Genomic DNA, 19704 nt, shown 5'->3' with positions numbered 1-19704 from the left:
GCAACTTCCTGCACAAAAACAATCCACCTTACAACAAAGGCATCCTTACACCATGGTGCAGGGGGGCCTGTGTTGGAGCTAGGCTGCACAGCGGTGCCAGGGCAGGGACAAAGAGAGGAATACGGGGTATTTATTTAAATACTGCACATACCTGCCCTCTCCGTGTGGCGCTCTGCAGTGCAGCAAGGTGATTTGCTTCGCTACGTTGCTCTGCGTCACATTCTTATATGTCCCTAAATGTTTTAATTCAAGTCTTAACAATTGAGCGGAGTTTGAATGAGTTATCTAGCAAAAGTGTGCACATCGCAACAATGCTCCTTGTGTTGGTAAACTAACTTAGTTTAAAATATAGCAACATTGACATTTTGTGATGGAAAATGAGACGTTGTAAAATGTAAAAAGTCTTATTAGTATTATTTTGGTAGGGCACAAAAAGCACATTAAAATCGAATAAAGCTGACACATCAACCCCATGATACCATGCATCTTGCCAACACACCCGATGTTTCTCCCGCATTAGGTATCAGTCCATCCATTTCATCGAAGACACATCCCTTCTCTTCCCCACCTGTATCCTTTCTGAACTTACTGATATTGCATGTCAACATTGTCCTTGGCACAAGACATCTAACGCCTCAAGAAACAGGATATCTTGTTAGTGTCAATCGTAGAATTTATTGTGTGCAAAAAAGAACAGTTTGCAGGTCTCTTTGATCAGAATGTTTGATTGGTGCCCATGTTCAAAGCAGCAAAATAATTACATTCTTCAAACTTATGCAGAGGAAACGTATCAATACTCAGTTATCTCGTACTCAGACACATAGCCAAACAGCAATATTACAGTACAAAATAAAACAGATCACATAAGTCGTAATGACGGCAAATCGGACAGACCAAGAGGCATAGAGAGAAATAATTAAGAGCCTATTTCTGTCGAAAACCATTGGCCAGAGAAAACCAGATACATCTTCAACCCATACTTCATCTTGTGTCTTTGGTTATTGTTTACATCAGGGCTCAAGGCAGTTCTATCAGGGCAAATGCAATGATGGAGGAGGGTTATTGACATGGTCACCTGTAACGTCCTTCAGTATGCCCATCCCGACAGCTGCACACTGGTGGACTTGACCCAACCTGTATAGATGAACTCACTTTATTCTACACAGTAAAATATTTCATGCATTCGCTACCCAAGCCTTGGTCTATAACTTCCCACAGATTTGGGAGCCACGTATTTAGGTGGGAGCCAACTGGCTGCAACTTGGTTCACTTCCTTCAGGGACACAATTTCGGAAAAGCACTTGTAAGATGAGGAGTCTTTGTCAACGCACTTCTTTTTGTGAGGCTGCACATTGAATGACTGCTGAGGATGACCCGAAGGGTAGGTTTTTCTGATAGGTTGATGTCATGTTGGCAGACTTTGAAGAAATCATCTCTTCATCAAACTGTTTCAACACAAAACCTGGTCTCATCTGCAGCACATCTCGCCTTTTCCAAGTCTGAGGGTCGCAGTAAAAGATAGGCTGTTGTGCTTTCCCCTTCCTTGTGAACAAATGACATATTCTTGGCAGGACACACTAGTCCTTCATTGGTTTTTGGTGCACAGCTTCATACTCACGAGGTATTGTAGGTTTATGGGAGCTACATTGCCTGTTTCAGTGGCAGTCTCTAGAAACCACAGGTTGAACTTTGGATGAAGAATAACACAGTGTGTAAAATACATTCTCCAGTCATTAGAGAGTGATCCTCGCAACTTGTTGCGGCCTCACATTGCAATAAAAGCAAATTACACCTTTCAAAGAACTAAACACTGTTCTTTCTCCTCCCCTCTCTCTAGTGCCAGCACAGATTTTAGCTGCCCTGTGCCACACACACACCTTTTCGCTACAGTGTAAAGGAGAGTCTAGCATAGGTTTTCTTAAATGCTTAGACACACTTTAAAACTTTTCCGACGTTGTATGTGTGCTGCACAGTGCAATATGTATGCAAAGTGAGAAAAGAAAGGAGAAACTAGGATGTTCACTTTTGTGATGCCAACCCAGTGCAAAATGTTTGTAAATCTCCCCCCCCCAAACCACCCCCCCAGTCCCGGACTTAATAAAGGGATCACTAAATATAACCACTTTCACTATTGTACATATGGGGCATGATGGATTTTATACTGATCTCATGCATGAACATCTTCACCTGTTGTCACAGTAGCATTCCGAAGAAATGCATTGGGTTGCAATAATATGTGGGTGTCAAGTGGTCCTAATATCAGATCTTTTACAATATTGTTTACGACTGTTCGGTTGTGTAGTTTTTTGCATGTTTTTGTCCCATGCACACCATGTTTTGTGCATATGTACAATCTGCATTTCTGGGGATTTATGTTTTTTATTGACACCACACGATCAGGATAACAGTAAAGCTACAAAGGGCTCGTTTATGTGATGAGATTCTATGACTTCTGGACATTTAAAGCGTGTACTAAGCATGATACTAATGCAATTCCATATGGTTCAGTAAGCCATTGCTTGGATCCCTTGGAAGTATTTTTTTCTTTTTGTTTTTTTTAGAAAAACTATGAGAATTTCCTTACTTTTGCTGGGTGCAGAATTACCTTTTAAAATACACTGCTAGCAATTCATTTCTGGGATATGAAACTCATTTGTCTTTTTTGGCCTGGAAGGCTTTCCCTGGGCCTTGAAAGCTATTAATAGACCAATGCCTGTGCCTCTCACTTTCACTTGTCAATATTTAACCCTCATAGGTTACCGGTTAGGTCATCATAACTGTGCAGTGTTGTGTAGCGATTGTAATCTGGTAATTCTGGTAATTTGAGGGTATACATTTGCAGCAGGTTTGTGAGAGATTTTGTGAAACCTGGGGCAAAAGCTTAATACAGGGCATCTTGACGCTTCTTCTATTTTTGCCAGGTGAACTAACCACTGGTTTCTAATTGGTAAATTAACTATAAATTCATGCAACCTAGCAACCAAAGTTGCTGCGCTCTGTTTTGAGAGTGAGCAGGAAAGCACTATGGTGCATATTTATGAAAAGTAGCACTGCACCTAGTGCAGTCCACTTTTCTAGCACCCCTTAGCACCTCCCTAACGGCACCATGTGGGTGCCACGTTTAATATACAGTGCACCATCGCAGTAGTTGGGGAACTAGCGTCATAATTTTTTACGCTAGTTCAGTGCTTTGCAGGAATAGCGTCAAAAATGTGGATGCTAATCATGCAAAACACCCAGAGGCCCATTGCAACCAATGGGAGCCTCCTTTTAATGCCTGCTCAGAGAAGGTGTTAAAAATGACGAAAAAAATGACGCAAAGAAATCTCTTAGATTTCTTTGCGCCATTTTTTAGGCCCCCTAATGGGAAAATGCCCCCTTACCTACATTATGCCAAGCACAGGCATAATGTGGTGCAAGAGTTTACAAAGTGGGACAATGCTATTGTAAATCAGGCGCAGCATTTTTGGTCTTCTAACACCACATTAGCGTAAAAAAAATGACGCTAATGTATCGTTAGAATGGTGCTAGGCCCTCTTAGATCTGGGCTTATATCTACTAAGGTATAGAGATGTCTTGCTCTCTCCCTAGCGCTGGTGTACAATCACGCTGCCAAGCACCAAGAATGCACCTTTGGACCATAGTGTATAGGTGTCTGCTTGAGGCCAGCATATGTTTTGGACTGGATGGGTAGTCTTCCAGTGCAAAATACTATGACAAGACAAACTTGGCGCTGCTTTGCAATACTTTCAGGCAACTTTATTAGTGCTAGAAACAAATTAAAAATAAACATTTTTAGCTGGTTTGTGTCACTTCTGTAACGCAAACTTGGCACAAAATGTCAGCAAATCTGCCCATCAGTATTAAAATAAATGTTGTTGTGCAAAATACGAAATCATGGCATCTGACCCCGTCAAGTAGTATAGCCACAAATGCTGCCTCATTATTAATGCAGACAGAAGATTTCCTTTCCTTTAGAAATCTATGAATATATTTTGCTGATAGCAGAAGATGCCCCACCTTCCCCTCTACCTTTTACTTCCTTTTGACAGCCCTGGTCTGCGGACCCTCGATTCATGGTTCGGACATTTTTCAACAAAAGGAGTTGGGCTATTGGCTATGGAGTCATACATGACTTTATGGCCACATCATACTGTGCCAATAATATGGTACCCAATAACACATGCTTACACAGAAAGTTGCAGCACATAATCTCTAATTTGTATGATTTCTTAGAGCAATAACTGTTATGGTGAACTATGCTGCGAAAAATAATGCCCTTCTGAGTACTGACCTTTGATAACATATTTTCAATACTATGCTTCAAAGCAAATGGCTATAAAATCAATGCACCCAGAGGAAATACCTAGAGGCCTATTCCTCAATAAAAATGCCCTCCGGAATACCATGGAAGAAACAAAATACACACCCAGAAAATTGTGCTTGGATCAATAGTCCTTGGGAATCTTGTGCTATGATGAAATGTCTATCTGAATACTCAGACTTTAAGGGAAGGTGTGTTAGAAAATTGTGCAGGAAATACAAGTAGTGCGCTCACTAATGCAAACAGATTTTGGGGCCGTTGGACCTACCTGCAGGCTTCAAACCCAGCAGGAGGCCAAACAAGGGCCCATGAGTTTGTACGGGTTTGCAGTCTGTGAATCAGTGTTTGCAAAACCGAAATGAGTCCAACAGGAGTTCAAGAGCCTGGTTTGTGGGGATTGGAACCTTTCTGGGGTTCAGGAACCCTTTCTCTGAGTCTGCAAACCCAGTAGTAAAATGTGTATTTTGCTTTTAGTTTTAACCTAATGGAGGGCCCCTTCTCCTCCAACCTGACCTGAGCCAGGGAATGCTACTCCTGGCTTCTCATGGTTCCTTTTTTTTAAACTACTTTAGGACATGAGACCGAGCTTGCGGTTATTGTAAGGGCAGCACCTCTGATCTTTCTGTGTTGTAGCCAGACAATTAGAAGCTTCAGGTCTGTCAAACGTATGAAGGGAGAAAAAGCTACAGCACCAAATCAGATGTGTTTATTTCTTTTTCAAATTTAGATTCTACAGTGATGTCTGCTACTTTGTGAAGTGTAAAGTATATATATATAAATATATATGAGTCTGACGGACTCAGTCCAAAAAGCCAAGTTCATGAATTATTAATTCTTGCTTTTTATCTTGTGGCACGATGTAGCCTTCTGGCCATGAGATCAATCTTCCATACAACAAGCTTCCTGCTTGAATGCATTCCATACCAGCTGATACATGTATTCATTATCTTAAACGTTACTTTAAAACAGTTTTGAGTAGGTTTGTTCAGACCTTGATTTATTTTGCAATATTAATTCAACATTCATTACTCTTTCATTGAATTTTCATGGATCTCTAGTATTAAAATTTTCTTAGCACATTTCTTGTTTGTTAAAATTGGTTTCACTAGTTTGAATTTGAGATTGTATATATCATGGTTCAATGCGACATGCATTTCGAACCTCAACAGGTTCTTCTACTGGAGGTCTAGCCTTCTTGTTAGAGTTACTGTTGCTTTTTGAATCTTGGGAAGGAAAAGGGTCTGTAATGCCAACAAGCATTAGGAGGTTGATTTGGTAGCACAGTCAGCATGTAAAAAGTCATGGTTCAGGTAGGGTTAACACCAAAAGTGCTACAATATTGGGTTATATATAATTTTTTTTAACATTGAATATACCCAAGGTATATTAAGATAACAACAATATTAAAGGGATTGTTTACCTCCTGAAGAAGAACCTGTTGAGGCTTGAAATCCATTGAGGATTGACTATGTTATATATCATTTGAAGTGAGCAAATCTAGAGTGACGCTGGTGTTGCAGGGTGCTCCTTACTGGAGATGCTCTCCGCCTAAACTTGGGAATTACCCAGAGTTCTCTGTTCTGTTTTGCATAATTTGTGCATCACTCTAACCTTGAAAGGGTTTTGTTTTGACTTACACTAGGTACTCCCTTGTGTCTGGACAAAGCTAAACCTCTCTGAAGAGATGTAATGACATTGAAATATGTGTCAGGGGTCGCTTTGACTCATTCCAGGTTGACTTGGATGGTATTTTACCAATCCAAAACTGTAATACTAATAAAACTTAACAAGTATGGCATTGGGTTAATCCTATGCTTAAAGAGTTTGCTGTACAAATGGCAAAAGATTTTGTCACTTTCTAACTCGGTGTGGATGGCACTGTGCCAATCCTATGCTTAAAATGTTTGCTAGAAAATCATACATTTGAGGTGAGCACATCTAGAGTGTTGCAGGGTACTCCTTACTGGATCTGCTCTCCACCTAAACTTGGGAACTACCAAGAGTTCTCTCTTCTGTTTTGCGCATATATATATATATATATGTGTATATATATATATATATATATATACACACACACACACACATACATGTGTGTGTGTATCTACATATACATATGTGTGTATGTCTACATATATTATATATATATATATATATATATATATATATATATACACACACACACACACACAAAAATACAACTTTTAATTTGAACAAGTAAAACTAAAAACAAGTTTTAGTAATGGGTGAGTGTGCGCACTATTTTACTCCCTCTTTGACATTTCTCACTATTTTGTTGCTGTTGAGAAATTCTGAATTCAGTGCAGTAAATGATTTAATTTCAACATAACCCCAATTTTCTCCTTTTACACATAAACAATGTGGTGAATGCCTATCTTGATTTTTACTCTGAAAGTGGTGCTTACCACCCTTTTCCTAGGCCTGCCCATTAATCAGATTTACAGTAACCAGTGCACAGCGAGGACCACATACTGCCCCACACCAACCCACACCAGGTCAGCTGGAAGTGGAATTGTATATTAGCTGAATTGAAAACCCAGCACAGGAGCTGGGCTGGGATGGCCTGGGATCACTGTTGAGCCCTGGTATCTGGAGTGTTTCAGGGCAAAAATTTGCCACAATTTCTTAGTAAATGTAGCTGGTGTACTTTTTATCACCTCACCCTCATTCAGGTCTCATTTTACACTCTGAAGAATGTCTTTAACTATTTGTTGGTGAACAAAGAATGCATTCACAAACATCACAACACAACCTTACTCTCACACACTTTAAAATAAGACAATCTGATGATACTGATACTGCATATGGAGTAAAATTGAATATGACTCTGATATGCAGAGGCCACATGGTCTTAACCTTTAAGGGGCACTAGTGCAAATCTTCCTGTCCCTTTGGACTCCTGTTCCAGTCTGTCCCAGTGGTATTATCTATTTCTAGTTTTCCTTATAAACGTCTTATTCATCAAGCCTGCCATTTCAAGCCCTTTCCTTTGTCTCCGTGTGTACCCCTTCCAAAATGTTTCCTCTAGCCCTATCTTTTTGTCTACTGGAAAGCTTCCTCTCTACTCCTGTCTACCCCCTCTTCCAGTCCTTTCACTATACCTTGTTCTTTTTGTCCTTGGGGGCTGTCCATTCCTTTTAACCCTTCCTTTTTTTGCACAGTGTCCCCTTTCTCATAACCATTCATGTATTTTTCTTTATCCTTTTCCCTTCCAAAACATTTCCAGACTGCTAACTACACTTCTAGCACCAACACCTGCAGAAAGTCCCTTCCTGTGCAGATCTACATGTGCTACCTAGCCAAGGAGGATGGTCTTAAGTTTTCCTCTGGACATCATCAAGGATGAGAGTCTTAGTTCTAGAGTAAGGGTGTTCTAGGTTTTAGGACCATTTCCCGAAAAGGGCTGACAACCCTTCACACAAAGGGGCACATTGATGAGCCCCTTGAGCCACTGTTGCTTCACCTTTTGTGATGCAATGGCTTTGAGTCACCTAATAGATATGGAGTAAGGCAAGGCAGCGCAAATTGCTGCATTGCCTAACTCTGCCAAGGAAGGCCTTTAATGGGCATTTCAGCGGGTGTTCCCATGCAATACCACTGGATTTTAATGCAACCCCAGAATGACAAGACCTTGTAAATCTGGGGATGTGCCAAAACCTTGCAGCTTCCCAGGAAAGGCGTAACAAGGAGAAATATTTGCAGCACACAGATAAGGAGGTAAAAACCTCCAAGGATTGTTTTTGTGCCCGATGGTGCCCCTTTTTGCACCAAAACAGTCCTGCCTACAATGCAGACACCCATGCACCATGGTGCAAGGCTGCTTGCTTTGGCGCTGTGCTGCCAAAATGGCACTAGCGTCGTGGGAAAGGACAGGAATGCACTGTATGCTGTAGATGTGCCACATTTCTGTCCTTTCTCTTTGATGCAGGGCAGGGAAGTGCAGCAAGATGACTTCAACGGCTTTTGACGCAGGGAGCGCAGCAAGTCACTTTGCTGCGCTGCCCTGCCTCAACAGCCCATAAATATGGGCCTAAGATTCAAATGCAGAATGTTTAAGGGGGCTTGGCTGGAGCTGTGCTGGGCCCTGAAATTTGTCTAGGTGTCAAGTTAAAAATTAGCTATTTAATGGCCAGGTGGTTGAAGGCATTTATGTGAGAATAAAATTGTATGCAATGTGCCATACGGAGACAGAACATGGCCCTCGTATCTGGTGATGTTTTCAATTCAGCTCTTTACCTACACAAAAAGTCAAAGTTTGAGCTCTTTCCAAACTCAAAATGTGTTTTTTTAAGGAAACTTCTATCAAAATAATTGTTCTATTCCAGATGGGAATTAATAGACACACAGATTCCAGGGCTTCCATTAGAATTTGATAATAAGAGGTGGAATAGGTTTTAGTTCGATTAATTAAGAGAAACAAATGCTAACTACTGCTCCAATTTGAGGAGACCATGGAGCTTCGGAGTCAGAAGTCACGGTTAAGTATGCTATATAATTTGCTCTAATTAACCATAAAAGCACAAGTTTGGGGTTTATAAGATGCGCAACCATATCTTAGTCTTTGGCTCAAAAAATGATAAACTCTGTTTCAGAATCTATGAGCTGTAAGGAGTTATAATAATCCATATTTGGATATTAGACAAGGCTATTTTTTAATCTCTTGATGAGGATATGAATTAAAACTTGACTATCATATTTGTGGGGCTGTGCAGAGACTTCAGTATATTTAAATAGATAAAAACAAGGAAACAAATAGATAATAAAAAGAGTCAGAAAAAGTGGCAAGCTGTGAGATGCCTAACAATAATCTTAGATATAGAAGATTCCATCATGATCCATTGAACACGATATTCCTGAAAGGATCAAAACTATTCTTGAGTTCTCTTTTTATTCCCCATGAAGGAGGACAACTGGCTCAATTATATCTAGTGGTCGACCATTCAGAGGCAGCAAAGATTTCCAGTAGGATCTGTAGCGTGGCAGCTCCATGATCAATGTTTTTAAGGGAATCATCCTAAAAACTAAGGGGCATATTTAATATAAAATCATACAGCGCAGCAAGCCACCTTGTTGCAAGGCATGATAGGGAAAGGACAGGAATGTGCCATACTTAATATTGTTTGGGGCATTCCTGTCATTTACCAGCACTGGCACAATATGTGCTGCTTAGCGCCAACGAAGGCACCCTTGTTCCATGGTGCAAGGGTGCCTGTGTTGTAAGTAGAATTGACACATAGAAAGAGGAATATGCCTCAAAGGATTGTTTTTATGCAGGAAGTAGGATTGTTTATATGCAGGTTGATGTCCTTTCCAGCATAAAAACAATCCCTCGAGGCAGAATGCTGAATGCAGCACACATAGAAGGAGCAGGTAATAAGTAGAAATAAAGATATTCTCCGAGTTACGCCACACCTGGAGAGGTGTAGAATTTTGCTGCATTCCCAAGACTACCAGTAATAGTAAATCTGAGAATGCGCCAAAATCCATGGGTGGATGCAAGGGAACACCCAGGGTTTGTGCTACATTGTGTTACTCTAGATTTGTGTTGCATTACTCTAGATTTATCAAGCCAGGAAGGCCATTCTGCCTTGAGTTGCATTGCTCTTGTGCCCCATTGCGTGGTACAAAAGTGATGCAACTCAATGATAAACCCTCAGTGGGACAATCTTTGTCCTGTAACGAGGCCTAAAGCCAGACTGAATGTGAATGAGCAGGAAATGAGAGTTTGATGTTTTTGAAGCCATTTTGTCCTTTCTGCTATCTCACACTCCAGACTTGGCAATGGTCTTTATCATCTGATCTATGTCCCAAAGAACTTTCTCTCTGTTTCATTCTCTTCCCTTTTCCGGGAATTTCCTCTGTCCCTATCCTATGCCCTTCTTCAGTCTTTTCCTTTCTCTTTCTCTATGAACGCTCTCGTGCTAGACTGGATTTCACTGTTTTGATTTAAATGACAAGCAAATAAACTATGTGGATGTGGAGTGGAATGTGACCTTGAAATCTATTCAGTCCTTTACAATATGTTTTGGGTCTGCAAGCAATTTGAGTTGACTAGTGATTGCAATGACTTTCTAAATTCAATATCTTGCATTCCTCCTTTATGTTTCCCTCCTCTCAAGCTGCCTTTTTTGACGTTCAATTCATGATCTGTACAATAGTCAAGGGTTAGCAGTTCTGCGATTGTGTACATATTGTCACTTTCACCTTCCTGGCTTTCGTACAGCATGACCCCGGATAAATGGTTAATCTGCACCTCCTTGCCTAAACTGTATCACAAGCTGCTCCCATCAAAAGAGGTAGAAAGTGTTCACTCAAAGCAGTGTGGCAACAGCCACCACATGCACCTCTTACTCACCACATAGAAGACCAAAGTATGGTGAAACCAGATATATGGACAAAACACTATACCTTCCCCCACACATTCACTGTGGGTTTCCTGTTGGCTGTAGAGGAGATGGACAAAGAAGTGTCCTTACTTAAAAAATAAAGCAAATGAATGAAAAAACGATTATTGGAAAGGCAAGGGTAGGGTCTGGATGATACCCTGAATATGGAAGTGGGCACACTCTGAAGCTTGGTGGGGTCCTGAAAGCTCTTCTTCTCTGACATTGTTCAGCGAGGGTGGCTGTTTGCATTATTGGCATGTGGCATTAGTATTTTGAAGCACAGGGGATGTGGTCTAGTTGCTACATTAATTTAACAGGCGATTCCTGACCCAATTTCTCTCCACTTGACAAATTTGTATGATTATGGGCAGTTGATTTTATCTTTGTGTACCTAAATTAAAATTGTTGGAGTGCTTAGAAATAAACAGAACACCTGCGTTAATTTTGATTAAAAATATGTAACATATTCATTTAGACAGACTAGCAATGAGCTACAGCTCTTTGGCCAACTTCGATCTTCGCACTTGTAGAATGCAAGGTGAGTGTGGCTGAATGATGCTCTAATGGCCGTCGTGCTCAACCTTCTCCCACTTGCTCGGACCTACGCAATGTTCTACCAGTGACCCAGAAGAAGAAGAAGAACCACTGCAGAATCTCAACCAATGCGCAATATGAAAAAATAATGAATTGTAATGCTAGTGCTGTTGAGGTGTCGGTTGAGGTGCAGACTCTGTTTTTCTGAGACCATATAAATACCGAAAGCAGTTAAGCAGCAGTTGCCTGAACTTCTACTGGCTGCTTATGTTGATCCACTCAGTTCACAAAAATAAATTGATGCAAAATCATCAGAAGGTGCTCTTTGGGAATTGATACAAAGTTTGGACCGCCACATAAGAAACGAGTAACAAGTACCCCTGAAGAGAGATCCCTGGCTCTGAAGATATCAGAATGTCTGCAGTCGGAACAGCTGGCTCACTCATCTGTGCTGCAGTGCTGTTTTTGCAAAGCTCTGGGAAGGACTCTATTGTTCAAGAACACTGCCCGGAAAAAGCTGTCGCTGACAGAAAATGGCATGTAGCCCCCGATGAAGTACATGAGCCCTAATCCCCTCCCAGAAAGGTACTTGGTTTTGGGGTGCTCTGCAATCACTGCATCAGTGATGCTGTCCACCACTGGGCTCAGGTCCTCACAGGCTGTGCGACCGTAGTCAAGAAAGAGCCTCATTGTTTCGGAGAGGTACTCTTCACCGTAGTCCTGCAGCAGCTCCTCTGTCAGGTTGGCCAGTTGATACTTGTGCTGATACTCCCAAGAAGTGTAGTCATAGGATCGACCTAGAAACAAATTACAAGCATGGTTGAGCAGGAATAAACATGATAGCTGAGCATGGCAGTTTATATACCTTTTCAATAGTTTTTTATTTTAAGTTTTTTTTTTTTATATGGCAAGAAAATGACGGAGCGCCACGCTGCTCCAAAATTGGCAGTGCCGCGCTCCATCATTTTCACAACACAGGGATGCGCCGTATTCAATTAAATGCGTCGCACCCCTGTGTTGTCCCCTGCGCTGCTGCTAAATTGAGCTGCCTAGCGCCAACGCAGGCATCCTTGCACCATCGTGCAAGGATGTCTGCGTTGAGGGGTTTGTTTATGTGTGGGAAGGTGTCTCTTCCTGCACATAAACAAACACTAATGGCGCTTTGGCAGTTCTGTCTGTGCTGCAGAATGCAGCACACACAGAAGTGCCAAAGCGTCATTTTGAAATCATTGTTTATATGCAGGAAGGGACATAAACAATCATGTCTGGCATTTTACTCTTTCTATGCAGAGAAAAAGCAAAAAAACGAGGAGGAATAAAAGTATTCCTCCTTGTTGCACCTTGCTAACGCCACCCCTGGTGTGACGTTAGATTTTGGCGCGACCTCAGGTTTACGAAATCCCTTAAATCTGAGGCAGCGTCAAAATACAATGGGTGTTGCTGTGGCCCATTTCACGCAAAGGTCTGCGTGTGAAGGGGCCATATTTACAAGGTGGCGTTTAGCCACAAAAGTGGCATAACGCCACCTTCTAAATAAGGTGCAGGGCATAGCCCCACCGGTGGCGCTAGGGGCTTTTAAATTAGACCCTTAATTTTATGAAACATGAACCACGTCTATATATTATAAAAGTAAACATTTTGATGTTGCTCAGATTTCACGATGCTTAATTAGCATGGCAATGACCTTTCAGATCTTGACTCTAAGACCCATATTTACAAATAATTAATGTACATAGTGCAACAACTGCAATGCTCCCCCTCAGACTGGACCTGGGCTTAAATAGTATCAAAGACATAGCATATCTAAGACCACTCCTGTATTGGGTCAGACTATGGAAAACAGATGAACTTGAACCCTACAGGGCAGCAGTCAAAGAACTATTACCACCTCATCACGGATGGGAAAAAGTACGGTGGCTTAGGGAGATGAAAGCGGCATGGGCCAAATTGAGTCTATCCCAGTACTGGGAGAACCCCGAGATGATTCCTGGAAGTGCTAAACGCCTGATCAAAGAACATTATTGGGCAAAAATCAACGAGGAATCTCTCGGTCCAAATGGGTCAGGTCGGCTGACAGCAGAATTCCTGCTGGTCAAACACGTTCCCTTCCCTGAAAGCTCCCTGGATCTACCCATACCAGCCCGTGCTCGCTCTCTATTACTCCAGCTCAGGTACGGGACATTGGCGGTCAATAGCTACACGGCTGGTTGGTCGACTAACAGTTCCCCATCGGACAAATGCATAAATTGTCACTTATGCAAGGAAACTGCTGAACACGTCCTATTTTTTTGCCCTCTGTACAAAGGTCCCCGAGGGAAGTGGATTATTCCCTTGTGCAGAACACTCCAACCACTATCCCGCAACAGTCTATTCAGAATATGTAAATACGACACTTCCATACTGATAATCAGCGCTGTTTCTAAATATCTGGCAGCAGCATGGAAAATTCGTAATAGGACTATTTTAGATTTTAACTCACTGTTTGAAGAGCTGTCTAGAAAATAGTAAATCAGCATCCTGTTATATTAGCCTTGGGCTCTAATTGTAAACCGCGACTTATTGAGCCCAAAAGACCGTATCTCTGAATAAGTGCTACATTGAGTTATTTTAACTAAAGTGTTTTATAAATTTAAAATTATACTTAATTTTATAATTGTCAAGATGCAATTTATTGGATTAATTAACCCAAAAGAACTAATTAACCTAGAGCATCATCTACCACTGTCTGACTTCTTAAATTTTTAATCGGTTTTACTGTCTGGAGTTTCAATGCCTGATTTTATATAGAGATGTGCAACACAACAGTTTTTACGTTATTGTTATTTTACTGTTCAGGGTTATGTACAGGGTAAGATCCAGAGACTATTCCGAGCACCTCCTTCACCCCACCTATTTATGAAATCTTTCTCAGGCAGCTACTGGACCCCTACTTTTTTTACTATTGTTCCTTTTACTGTGTATTGGTTTATGGTTTTTATCTTTCTGTATGTATGTATATATTTTTAAACCTTTTAAATGGCCCAAATTTGGACCGAATAAACTATTATTATTATTATTATTATTAGTGCAACAACTGAAGTTTTTGCACTGCATGAAGAGAAAGTGCAGATAGTACCTAATCTTGAACGATTTGGCATTGTTATGCTTGCTCCCTAGCGCTGGCACATTTTGGGGCATATTTATAAGAAAGTGGCACATCAGCATTGATGCACCACTTTTCTTGTGCTCCCCTGAGCCCCCCTAACAGCACTGTGGGTGCACCGTATTTACAATACAGAACACCATAGTGGACAATACCACAATAGCAACAACATTTTTGGCACTATTGTGGCGCTTTTCTGCACTAGCGCCAAATATTTTGACAGTAGTCCAGCAAAGCACAGGGGGCCAATAGGAGATTATGGGTGTGTGGTTTTAACAACTGCCGTGAGAAGGCGTTAAAAATTATGCCAAAAATGGCGCAGTGAAATCTAGTAAATTTCATTACACCATTTGTTTGGGCCTACCTGCATGGGACTGCCCCCTTGCATACATTATGCCTGACACAAGCATAATGTGGCACAAGCGTTTATAAAGTGGCACAATGCATGCATTGCGCCACTTTGTAAATATGGTGCAGAAAAATTGCCTCCTTGACACCACATTAGAGTAAAAATGAATTATGCTAATGTGGCGCAAGGATGCAGAAGGGGCTTGTAAATATGCCCCTTTATGCTTTAATGAACCAATGCAGGCAACTTTGCACAATAGTGCAAGGGTGTCTGCACTGTGCTCAGCATAGTTTTTTGCAGGAAGGTGTCCACACGTGCAAAGAGGAAAAAAGAAGGAATAATAAAGATAGTTCTCCTCGTTACACGAGCCACAGGTAGGCACAGGGTTTTGGTGTAAATTTATGTCTACAAATCTATGTAAACATGGATTTGCTGCAAAATATATCAGAGGATGCAAAGGAAAACCCATGCACCACCCATGAAAAGCCTCTCTGAGGCACAATAAAACAAGGCAGCACATAAACACACACACACATACCCAACTGTGATAATGAAAATAATATCAAGTGAGCTATTTACAGGAAATGGTCTTTTGCTGATCGTGTTGGAGAAATGTTACCTGAGGAGTGTGGAAACCAAGAGCAAGAAATACATATCTTCCGGTGTTTGAACAACAAACACAAAAGCAATAATTTATAGAGAACAGAAGACTTCATACCTCAGAAGGTGGAAACAGTAATGTAGGGATGAGCCCAAGGGTGTGAGGACAGTAGGAGGGTGTGCAACCAAGTATTAGAGGAAGGACTGAGTACTTGCAGCCCCAACAGGTAATAAGTGAAATATACTCGGTAATAAAAACACATTGCCTACCTGGTTCCACACGTGAAGCTAAACTAATTTGCCATCAAGCATGCATTTATAATTGGAGCATGATAGGCATCTAAATCTACAGTGCACACTCAGGAAATAATTAAAATTGAGAAATGTCACATTTAAAAAAATTAGCATATGGTACCCAAGGATTACCCAGGACATGTAATCTAGGGGTCACCGGTGGGCTGCAGCACCTATTGTGTCACTCAGTGCCGTGGCAAAGTTAACATGACTACAGGCTTGCCATGAGTAGCTCGGCTGTGCAGATTTGAACTGTAAATGCGACGTGCCAAATAACCTCTTTTGACAAGCCTAAATGTTCCTTCAAATATTAATAAGTCATCCTTAAGTAGGCATTAATGCCAATAAAAAAGGTGCATGTTTTTTAAAAGTAGGGCATGTAAAAGTTTCATTTTAAACATGTCCTTACAGTGAAAAGGCCCAAAATGTTACTTTCACTGTAGAAGGGTTTGCTGTCCATCGGAAAGTAGTAGGATAAAATAATACATTTATCATTATCTTTGGTTAGGAAACAGTTACTAGTTTGTTTTGGGCATTTGAAAATATTTATTACAAGCCCAATGCATGGGTGAACTTGGATTTGAAATAAATAGTTTGGAAAAACTACTTTTTCCAAAATTACCTTTGCCCTGCATAAAGCCTCTAGAAGCCTTTTGCATGAACCACAACTGTCAACCAGGAGCTGAATAGCTCCCTTGATGAGGTGCAAACTTGCTCCCAGTGCTGAAACAAAAGCCTTGGGAGTGGCAAGCTGTTCTATTCTGTAGGTAACCTGACCATATGGGCTGTGCCCGGGAACTAAAGTAACTTCAAAGAGGTCTACCCTATCACAGAAAGATGTAACTAACAACTGGGCTGGTCCTCTTGTTTGTCCCTCAGGACAGCAAGATACCAATCCCTAAGGGGAGAGATACTACCCCCAGAAATGGTACTGAGTGACTAAAGAGGAATGGCTGCTCGTTTTCCTGGCCACACCTCTAGGATGGGCACAGGAGCTAACCACACAGGAAGAAAGAGTCTGTCATATTGGTTTTAGGTAGAGATGAGCACTGTGAGGTTGTTTGCAAGAGTACACACAGCAAATGCTATCAAAGTTGGTAGGTTTACCTGGGAACTTTTATTCATTGGTTTGGTATTGGCTATGAGTTGCTCCACCCACAGGCCGGTGCCAGGAATGAATGTGTCCTCTTCAGAACACTTTCTGGACCCATGGAAGAACAGAAAAATTGTGAACTTACTGTTTGTGGACTGTGAAGAGCCCAGAAGACTGGATTAAAACTGCCTCTTGTAACCAGGACAAAGAAGTGGACTCTGTGGCCCAGATTTATACTCTGTTGCGCTGAATTAGCGTAAATTTTTTTAACACTAATTCAGCGCAAGCTTAACTCCATATTTATATTGTGACGCTAGATTAGTCTAGCATAAAAATATTGGAGTTAAAGTCATTTTTTGTCAGCGTGAACCTACCTTGTGTCAATGAGATGCAAGGTAGACGTTCCCCGGCAAAAAATTACTCTAAGGCCCAGACGCCTTATTTATTCTTCCGTGCATGGAGGGGAGGCGGGCCTAAATAATGGTTCTAAGCTTGCTTAGCACCATTATTTAACGCCTGGGTCAGGGCAGGCGTTAGGGGACCTGTGGGTCTATTTCTATGGTGGAACCGTCCCCAGGCCCCAGGTACACCCCCACCCACACCAGAGAGGCACCAGGGGATGGGGAACCCCACGCCAGGTAAGTATAGGTCAGTAGAGGTAACTATTTTTGACTTTTCTAAAAGTGCCACTGGGGGTCCTAAAATGGGCCCCCATACATGGCACTGGGTGCAATGACCATGCCCAGGGGACCCTTGTCGGCTGTGCTGACCATTGAGGTGGTGGGCATGACGCCTGTCTTATATAAGACAGGAGTCATGTGGTATGGTAGGTTTAGAGTCAATAAATGATGCTAGGCTGGTTAGAATCATCTGTTTTGATTCTAACCAGCCTAACGTCATTTTTTGGTGCAAAACCCCCTTCTCCCATACAGCCACCCCCACCTGGGTAGCTTCATTTTCCATGACGTTAGCCCAACCTTTGCGCCGGATTGCACCATTCCATAAATAAGACGCCCGGCTCTGCTGGAGTGAGTCTTGACTGCCATTTACTGTCCTCAAGACCCTGACCCCTCTCCTGGTGTCAAAGTGTATTCCTCCTGAATGTTCTTAAAACCTGGGTCTTAGAAACTTTTGGCTTCAAATACCTCTGGATGACCGTTACCAACCTGCCAAACTGATCCCATGAAGGTGCATTTCTGCAGGGCCGAAGACTTAGATGGCTCCTGCTCTGAGTTTTTCCTCTGCAGCAAATCTGATTCATTCAGCCCTTATGGAGAAGGTATCCAACCTCGTAAAGCCCTCTTCGGCTACAACCTGCTGTCTTGTTCTTCTGGAAGAATCCAAGCTCCTAAAAACTGGATTGGTTTGAAGGTAGAAATCTTCTCCAGGTGAAGCAGCAAAAGTATCCATTTGGCGAGTGTTAGAAATGGGGTCTTTAGTTGGCAGTCAGGTTACCCCCTTTCCAAGCAAGGACCCTCACTCTAGTCAGGGCAAAGGACAAACACACCTGGTTAACCTTCACTCACCCCCTTAGTAGCTTGGCATTAGCAGGCAGGCTTACCTCAGATGCAATGTGTAGAGTATTTGTACCAACACACACAGTAATACAGTGAAAACACTACAAAATGGATACCACACCAGTTTAGGCATTGTTTAACGAAATCAAAAAGACCAAAACAACAAAAATCCAACATACACAAGTTAAAATATGGATTTTCAAAAGAATAAGAGTCTTACTCCATAGAAAACAATGGAAACTATGATTTTGCCTCACGGGTGAGTATGCATTGGAAAAGTCAGCAATGAGTCAATTCCTTCCTCGCCAGGAAGGCCGTGCATTGTTTCTTCTCCGGTCGGGTCGGTGATGTGTTGTTTTTTCTCCCTCGCAAGAAAGCGATGTGTCGATTTCCAGAGGGCCACCCATGGATCCAAGCAGAGATGCTTGACTTTGACACCCAGGGATGATGCGTGGAAAATCCTGTTGCGCGGTGTTAGAAAATAGCGCTGCATGGGGTTTGCGTCATCAGCCGCTGCAAGCGGGTGTTGTGCATCATTTCTCCAGCCGCGATGTGTCGATCTCCCAGCCGCGATGCAGGTGGAGCGACGATTTTACCCGCAAAGTCAGCAGCGTTTCATTTATCAGCCGCGTTGCAGATGGTATGTCAAAATGTTCCCCACACGCCATTCTGTGCGTTGATTTTCATCTCTTGTTCTGCCTCCTTCACCTTTCAAGGGCCCAGGGACTGGATAGAACACTACTTGGCAGGGCAGGAATCTCAGCAGGGAGTCCAGATGTTAATGGAGGAAGTCTTTGATGGCCCTGACACTTTAAAACAGAAGGCAAACTCAGTTCAAGCCCTTGGAGATTCTTCACAAGCAGAAATATACCACAAAGTCCAGTTCCATTTCTCAGTCAGAAGCAGCAACGGCTGGATAGCCCAACAAAGCACTCCTCCCAGGGACAGCACTCCTCCTCAGCTCTTCAGCTCTTCTCCTTGGCAGAGATTCCTCTTGGTTCAAGAAGTGATCTTGAAGAAATCTAAAGTCTGGGGTTTTGGGTCCACTACTCATACCCCTTTCTACCTTTGCAGTAGGCAAATTTCAAAGGAGAGTCTCTGTTGTTCACAAGATCCTGCCTTGCCCAGGCCAGGCCCCAGGCACACACCAGGGGGTTGGAGACTCTATTGTGAGAGGGCAGGCACAGCCCCTTCAGGTGTAAGTGACCTCTCCTCCCTCCACTCTAGTACAGATGGCTCATCAGGATATGCAGGTTACACCCCAGCTCCTTTTGCCCCACTGTCTAGAGGGGATTCACAAACAGCCCAACTGTCAAACTGGCCTAGACAGGCTGTCCACAAACAGGCAGGGTCATAGAATGGTTTAAGCAAGACAGTGCCTACTATCTAAAAGTGGCATTTTCAAACTAACAGTCTAAAAATCAACTTCACTAAAAGATGTATTTTT

At 42.1% G+C, this 19704-nt stretch overlaps 1 protein-coding gene across 1 annotated transcript in view; it reads right to left on the bottom strand.

The window, feature by feature from the left end:
• Positions 1-6534: 6534 nt before the first annotated feature.
• HSD11B2 (hydroxysteroid 11-beta dehydrogenase 2) overlaps positions 6535-19704 on the bottom strand; it is a 462059-nt gene continuing 448889 nt past the window's right edge. Inside the window, exon 5 of the mRNA XM_069217606.1 lies at positions 6535-12059. Within this exon, the coding sequence (XP_069073707.1) occupies positions 11701-12059 (359 nt within the window). The 3' untranslated portion in view covers positions 6535-11700. The remainder of the gene's footprint in view (positions 12060-19704) is intronic.

The sequence above is a fragment of the Pleurodeles waltl genome, chromosome 12, assembly GCF_031143425.1.
Source record: "Pleurodeles waltl isolate 20211129_DDA chromosome 12, aPleWal1.hap1.20221129, whole genome shotgun sequence".
NCBI classification, from domain to species: Eukaryota; Metazoa; Chordata; class Amphibia; order Caudata; family Salamandridae; genus Pleurodeles; species Pleurodeles waltl.
The sequence above is the reverse complement of the archived record's forward strand: the minus strand, read 5'-3'. Positions and strand labels throughout refer to the sequence as shown.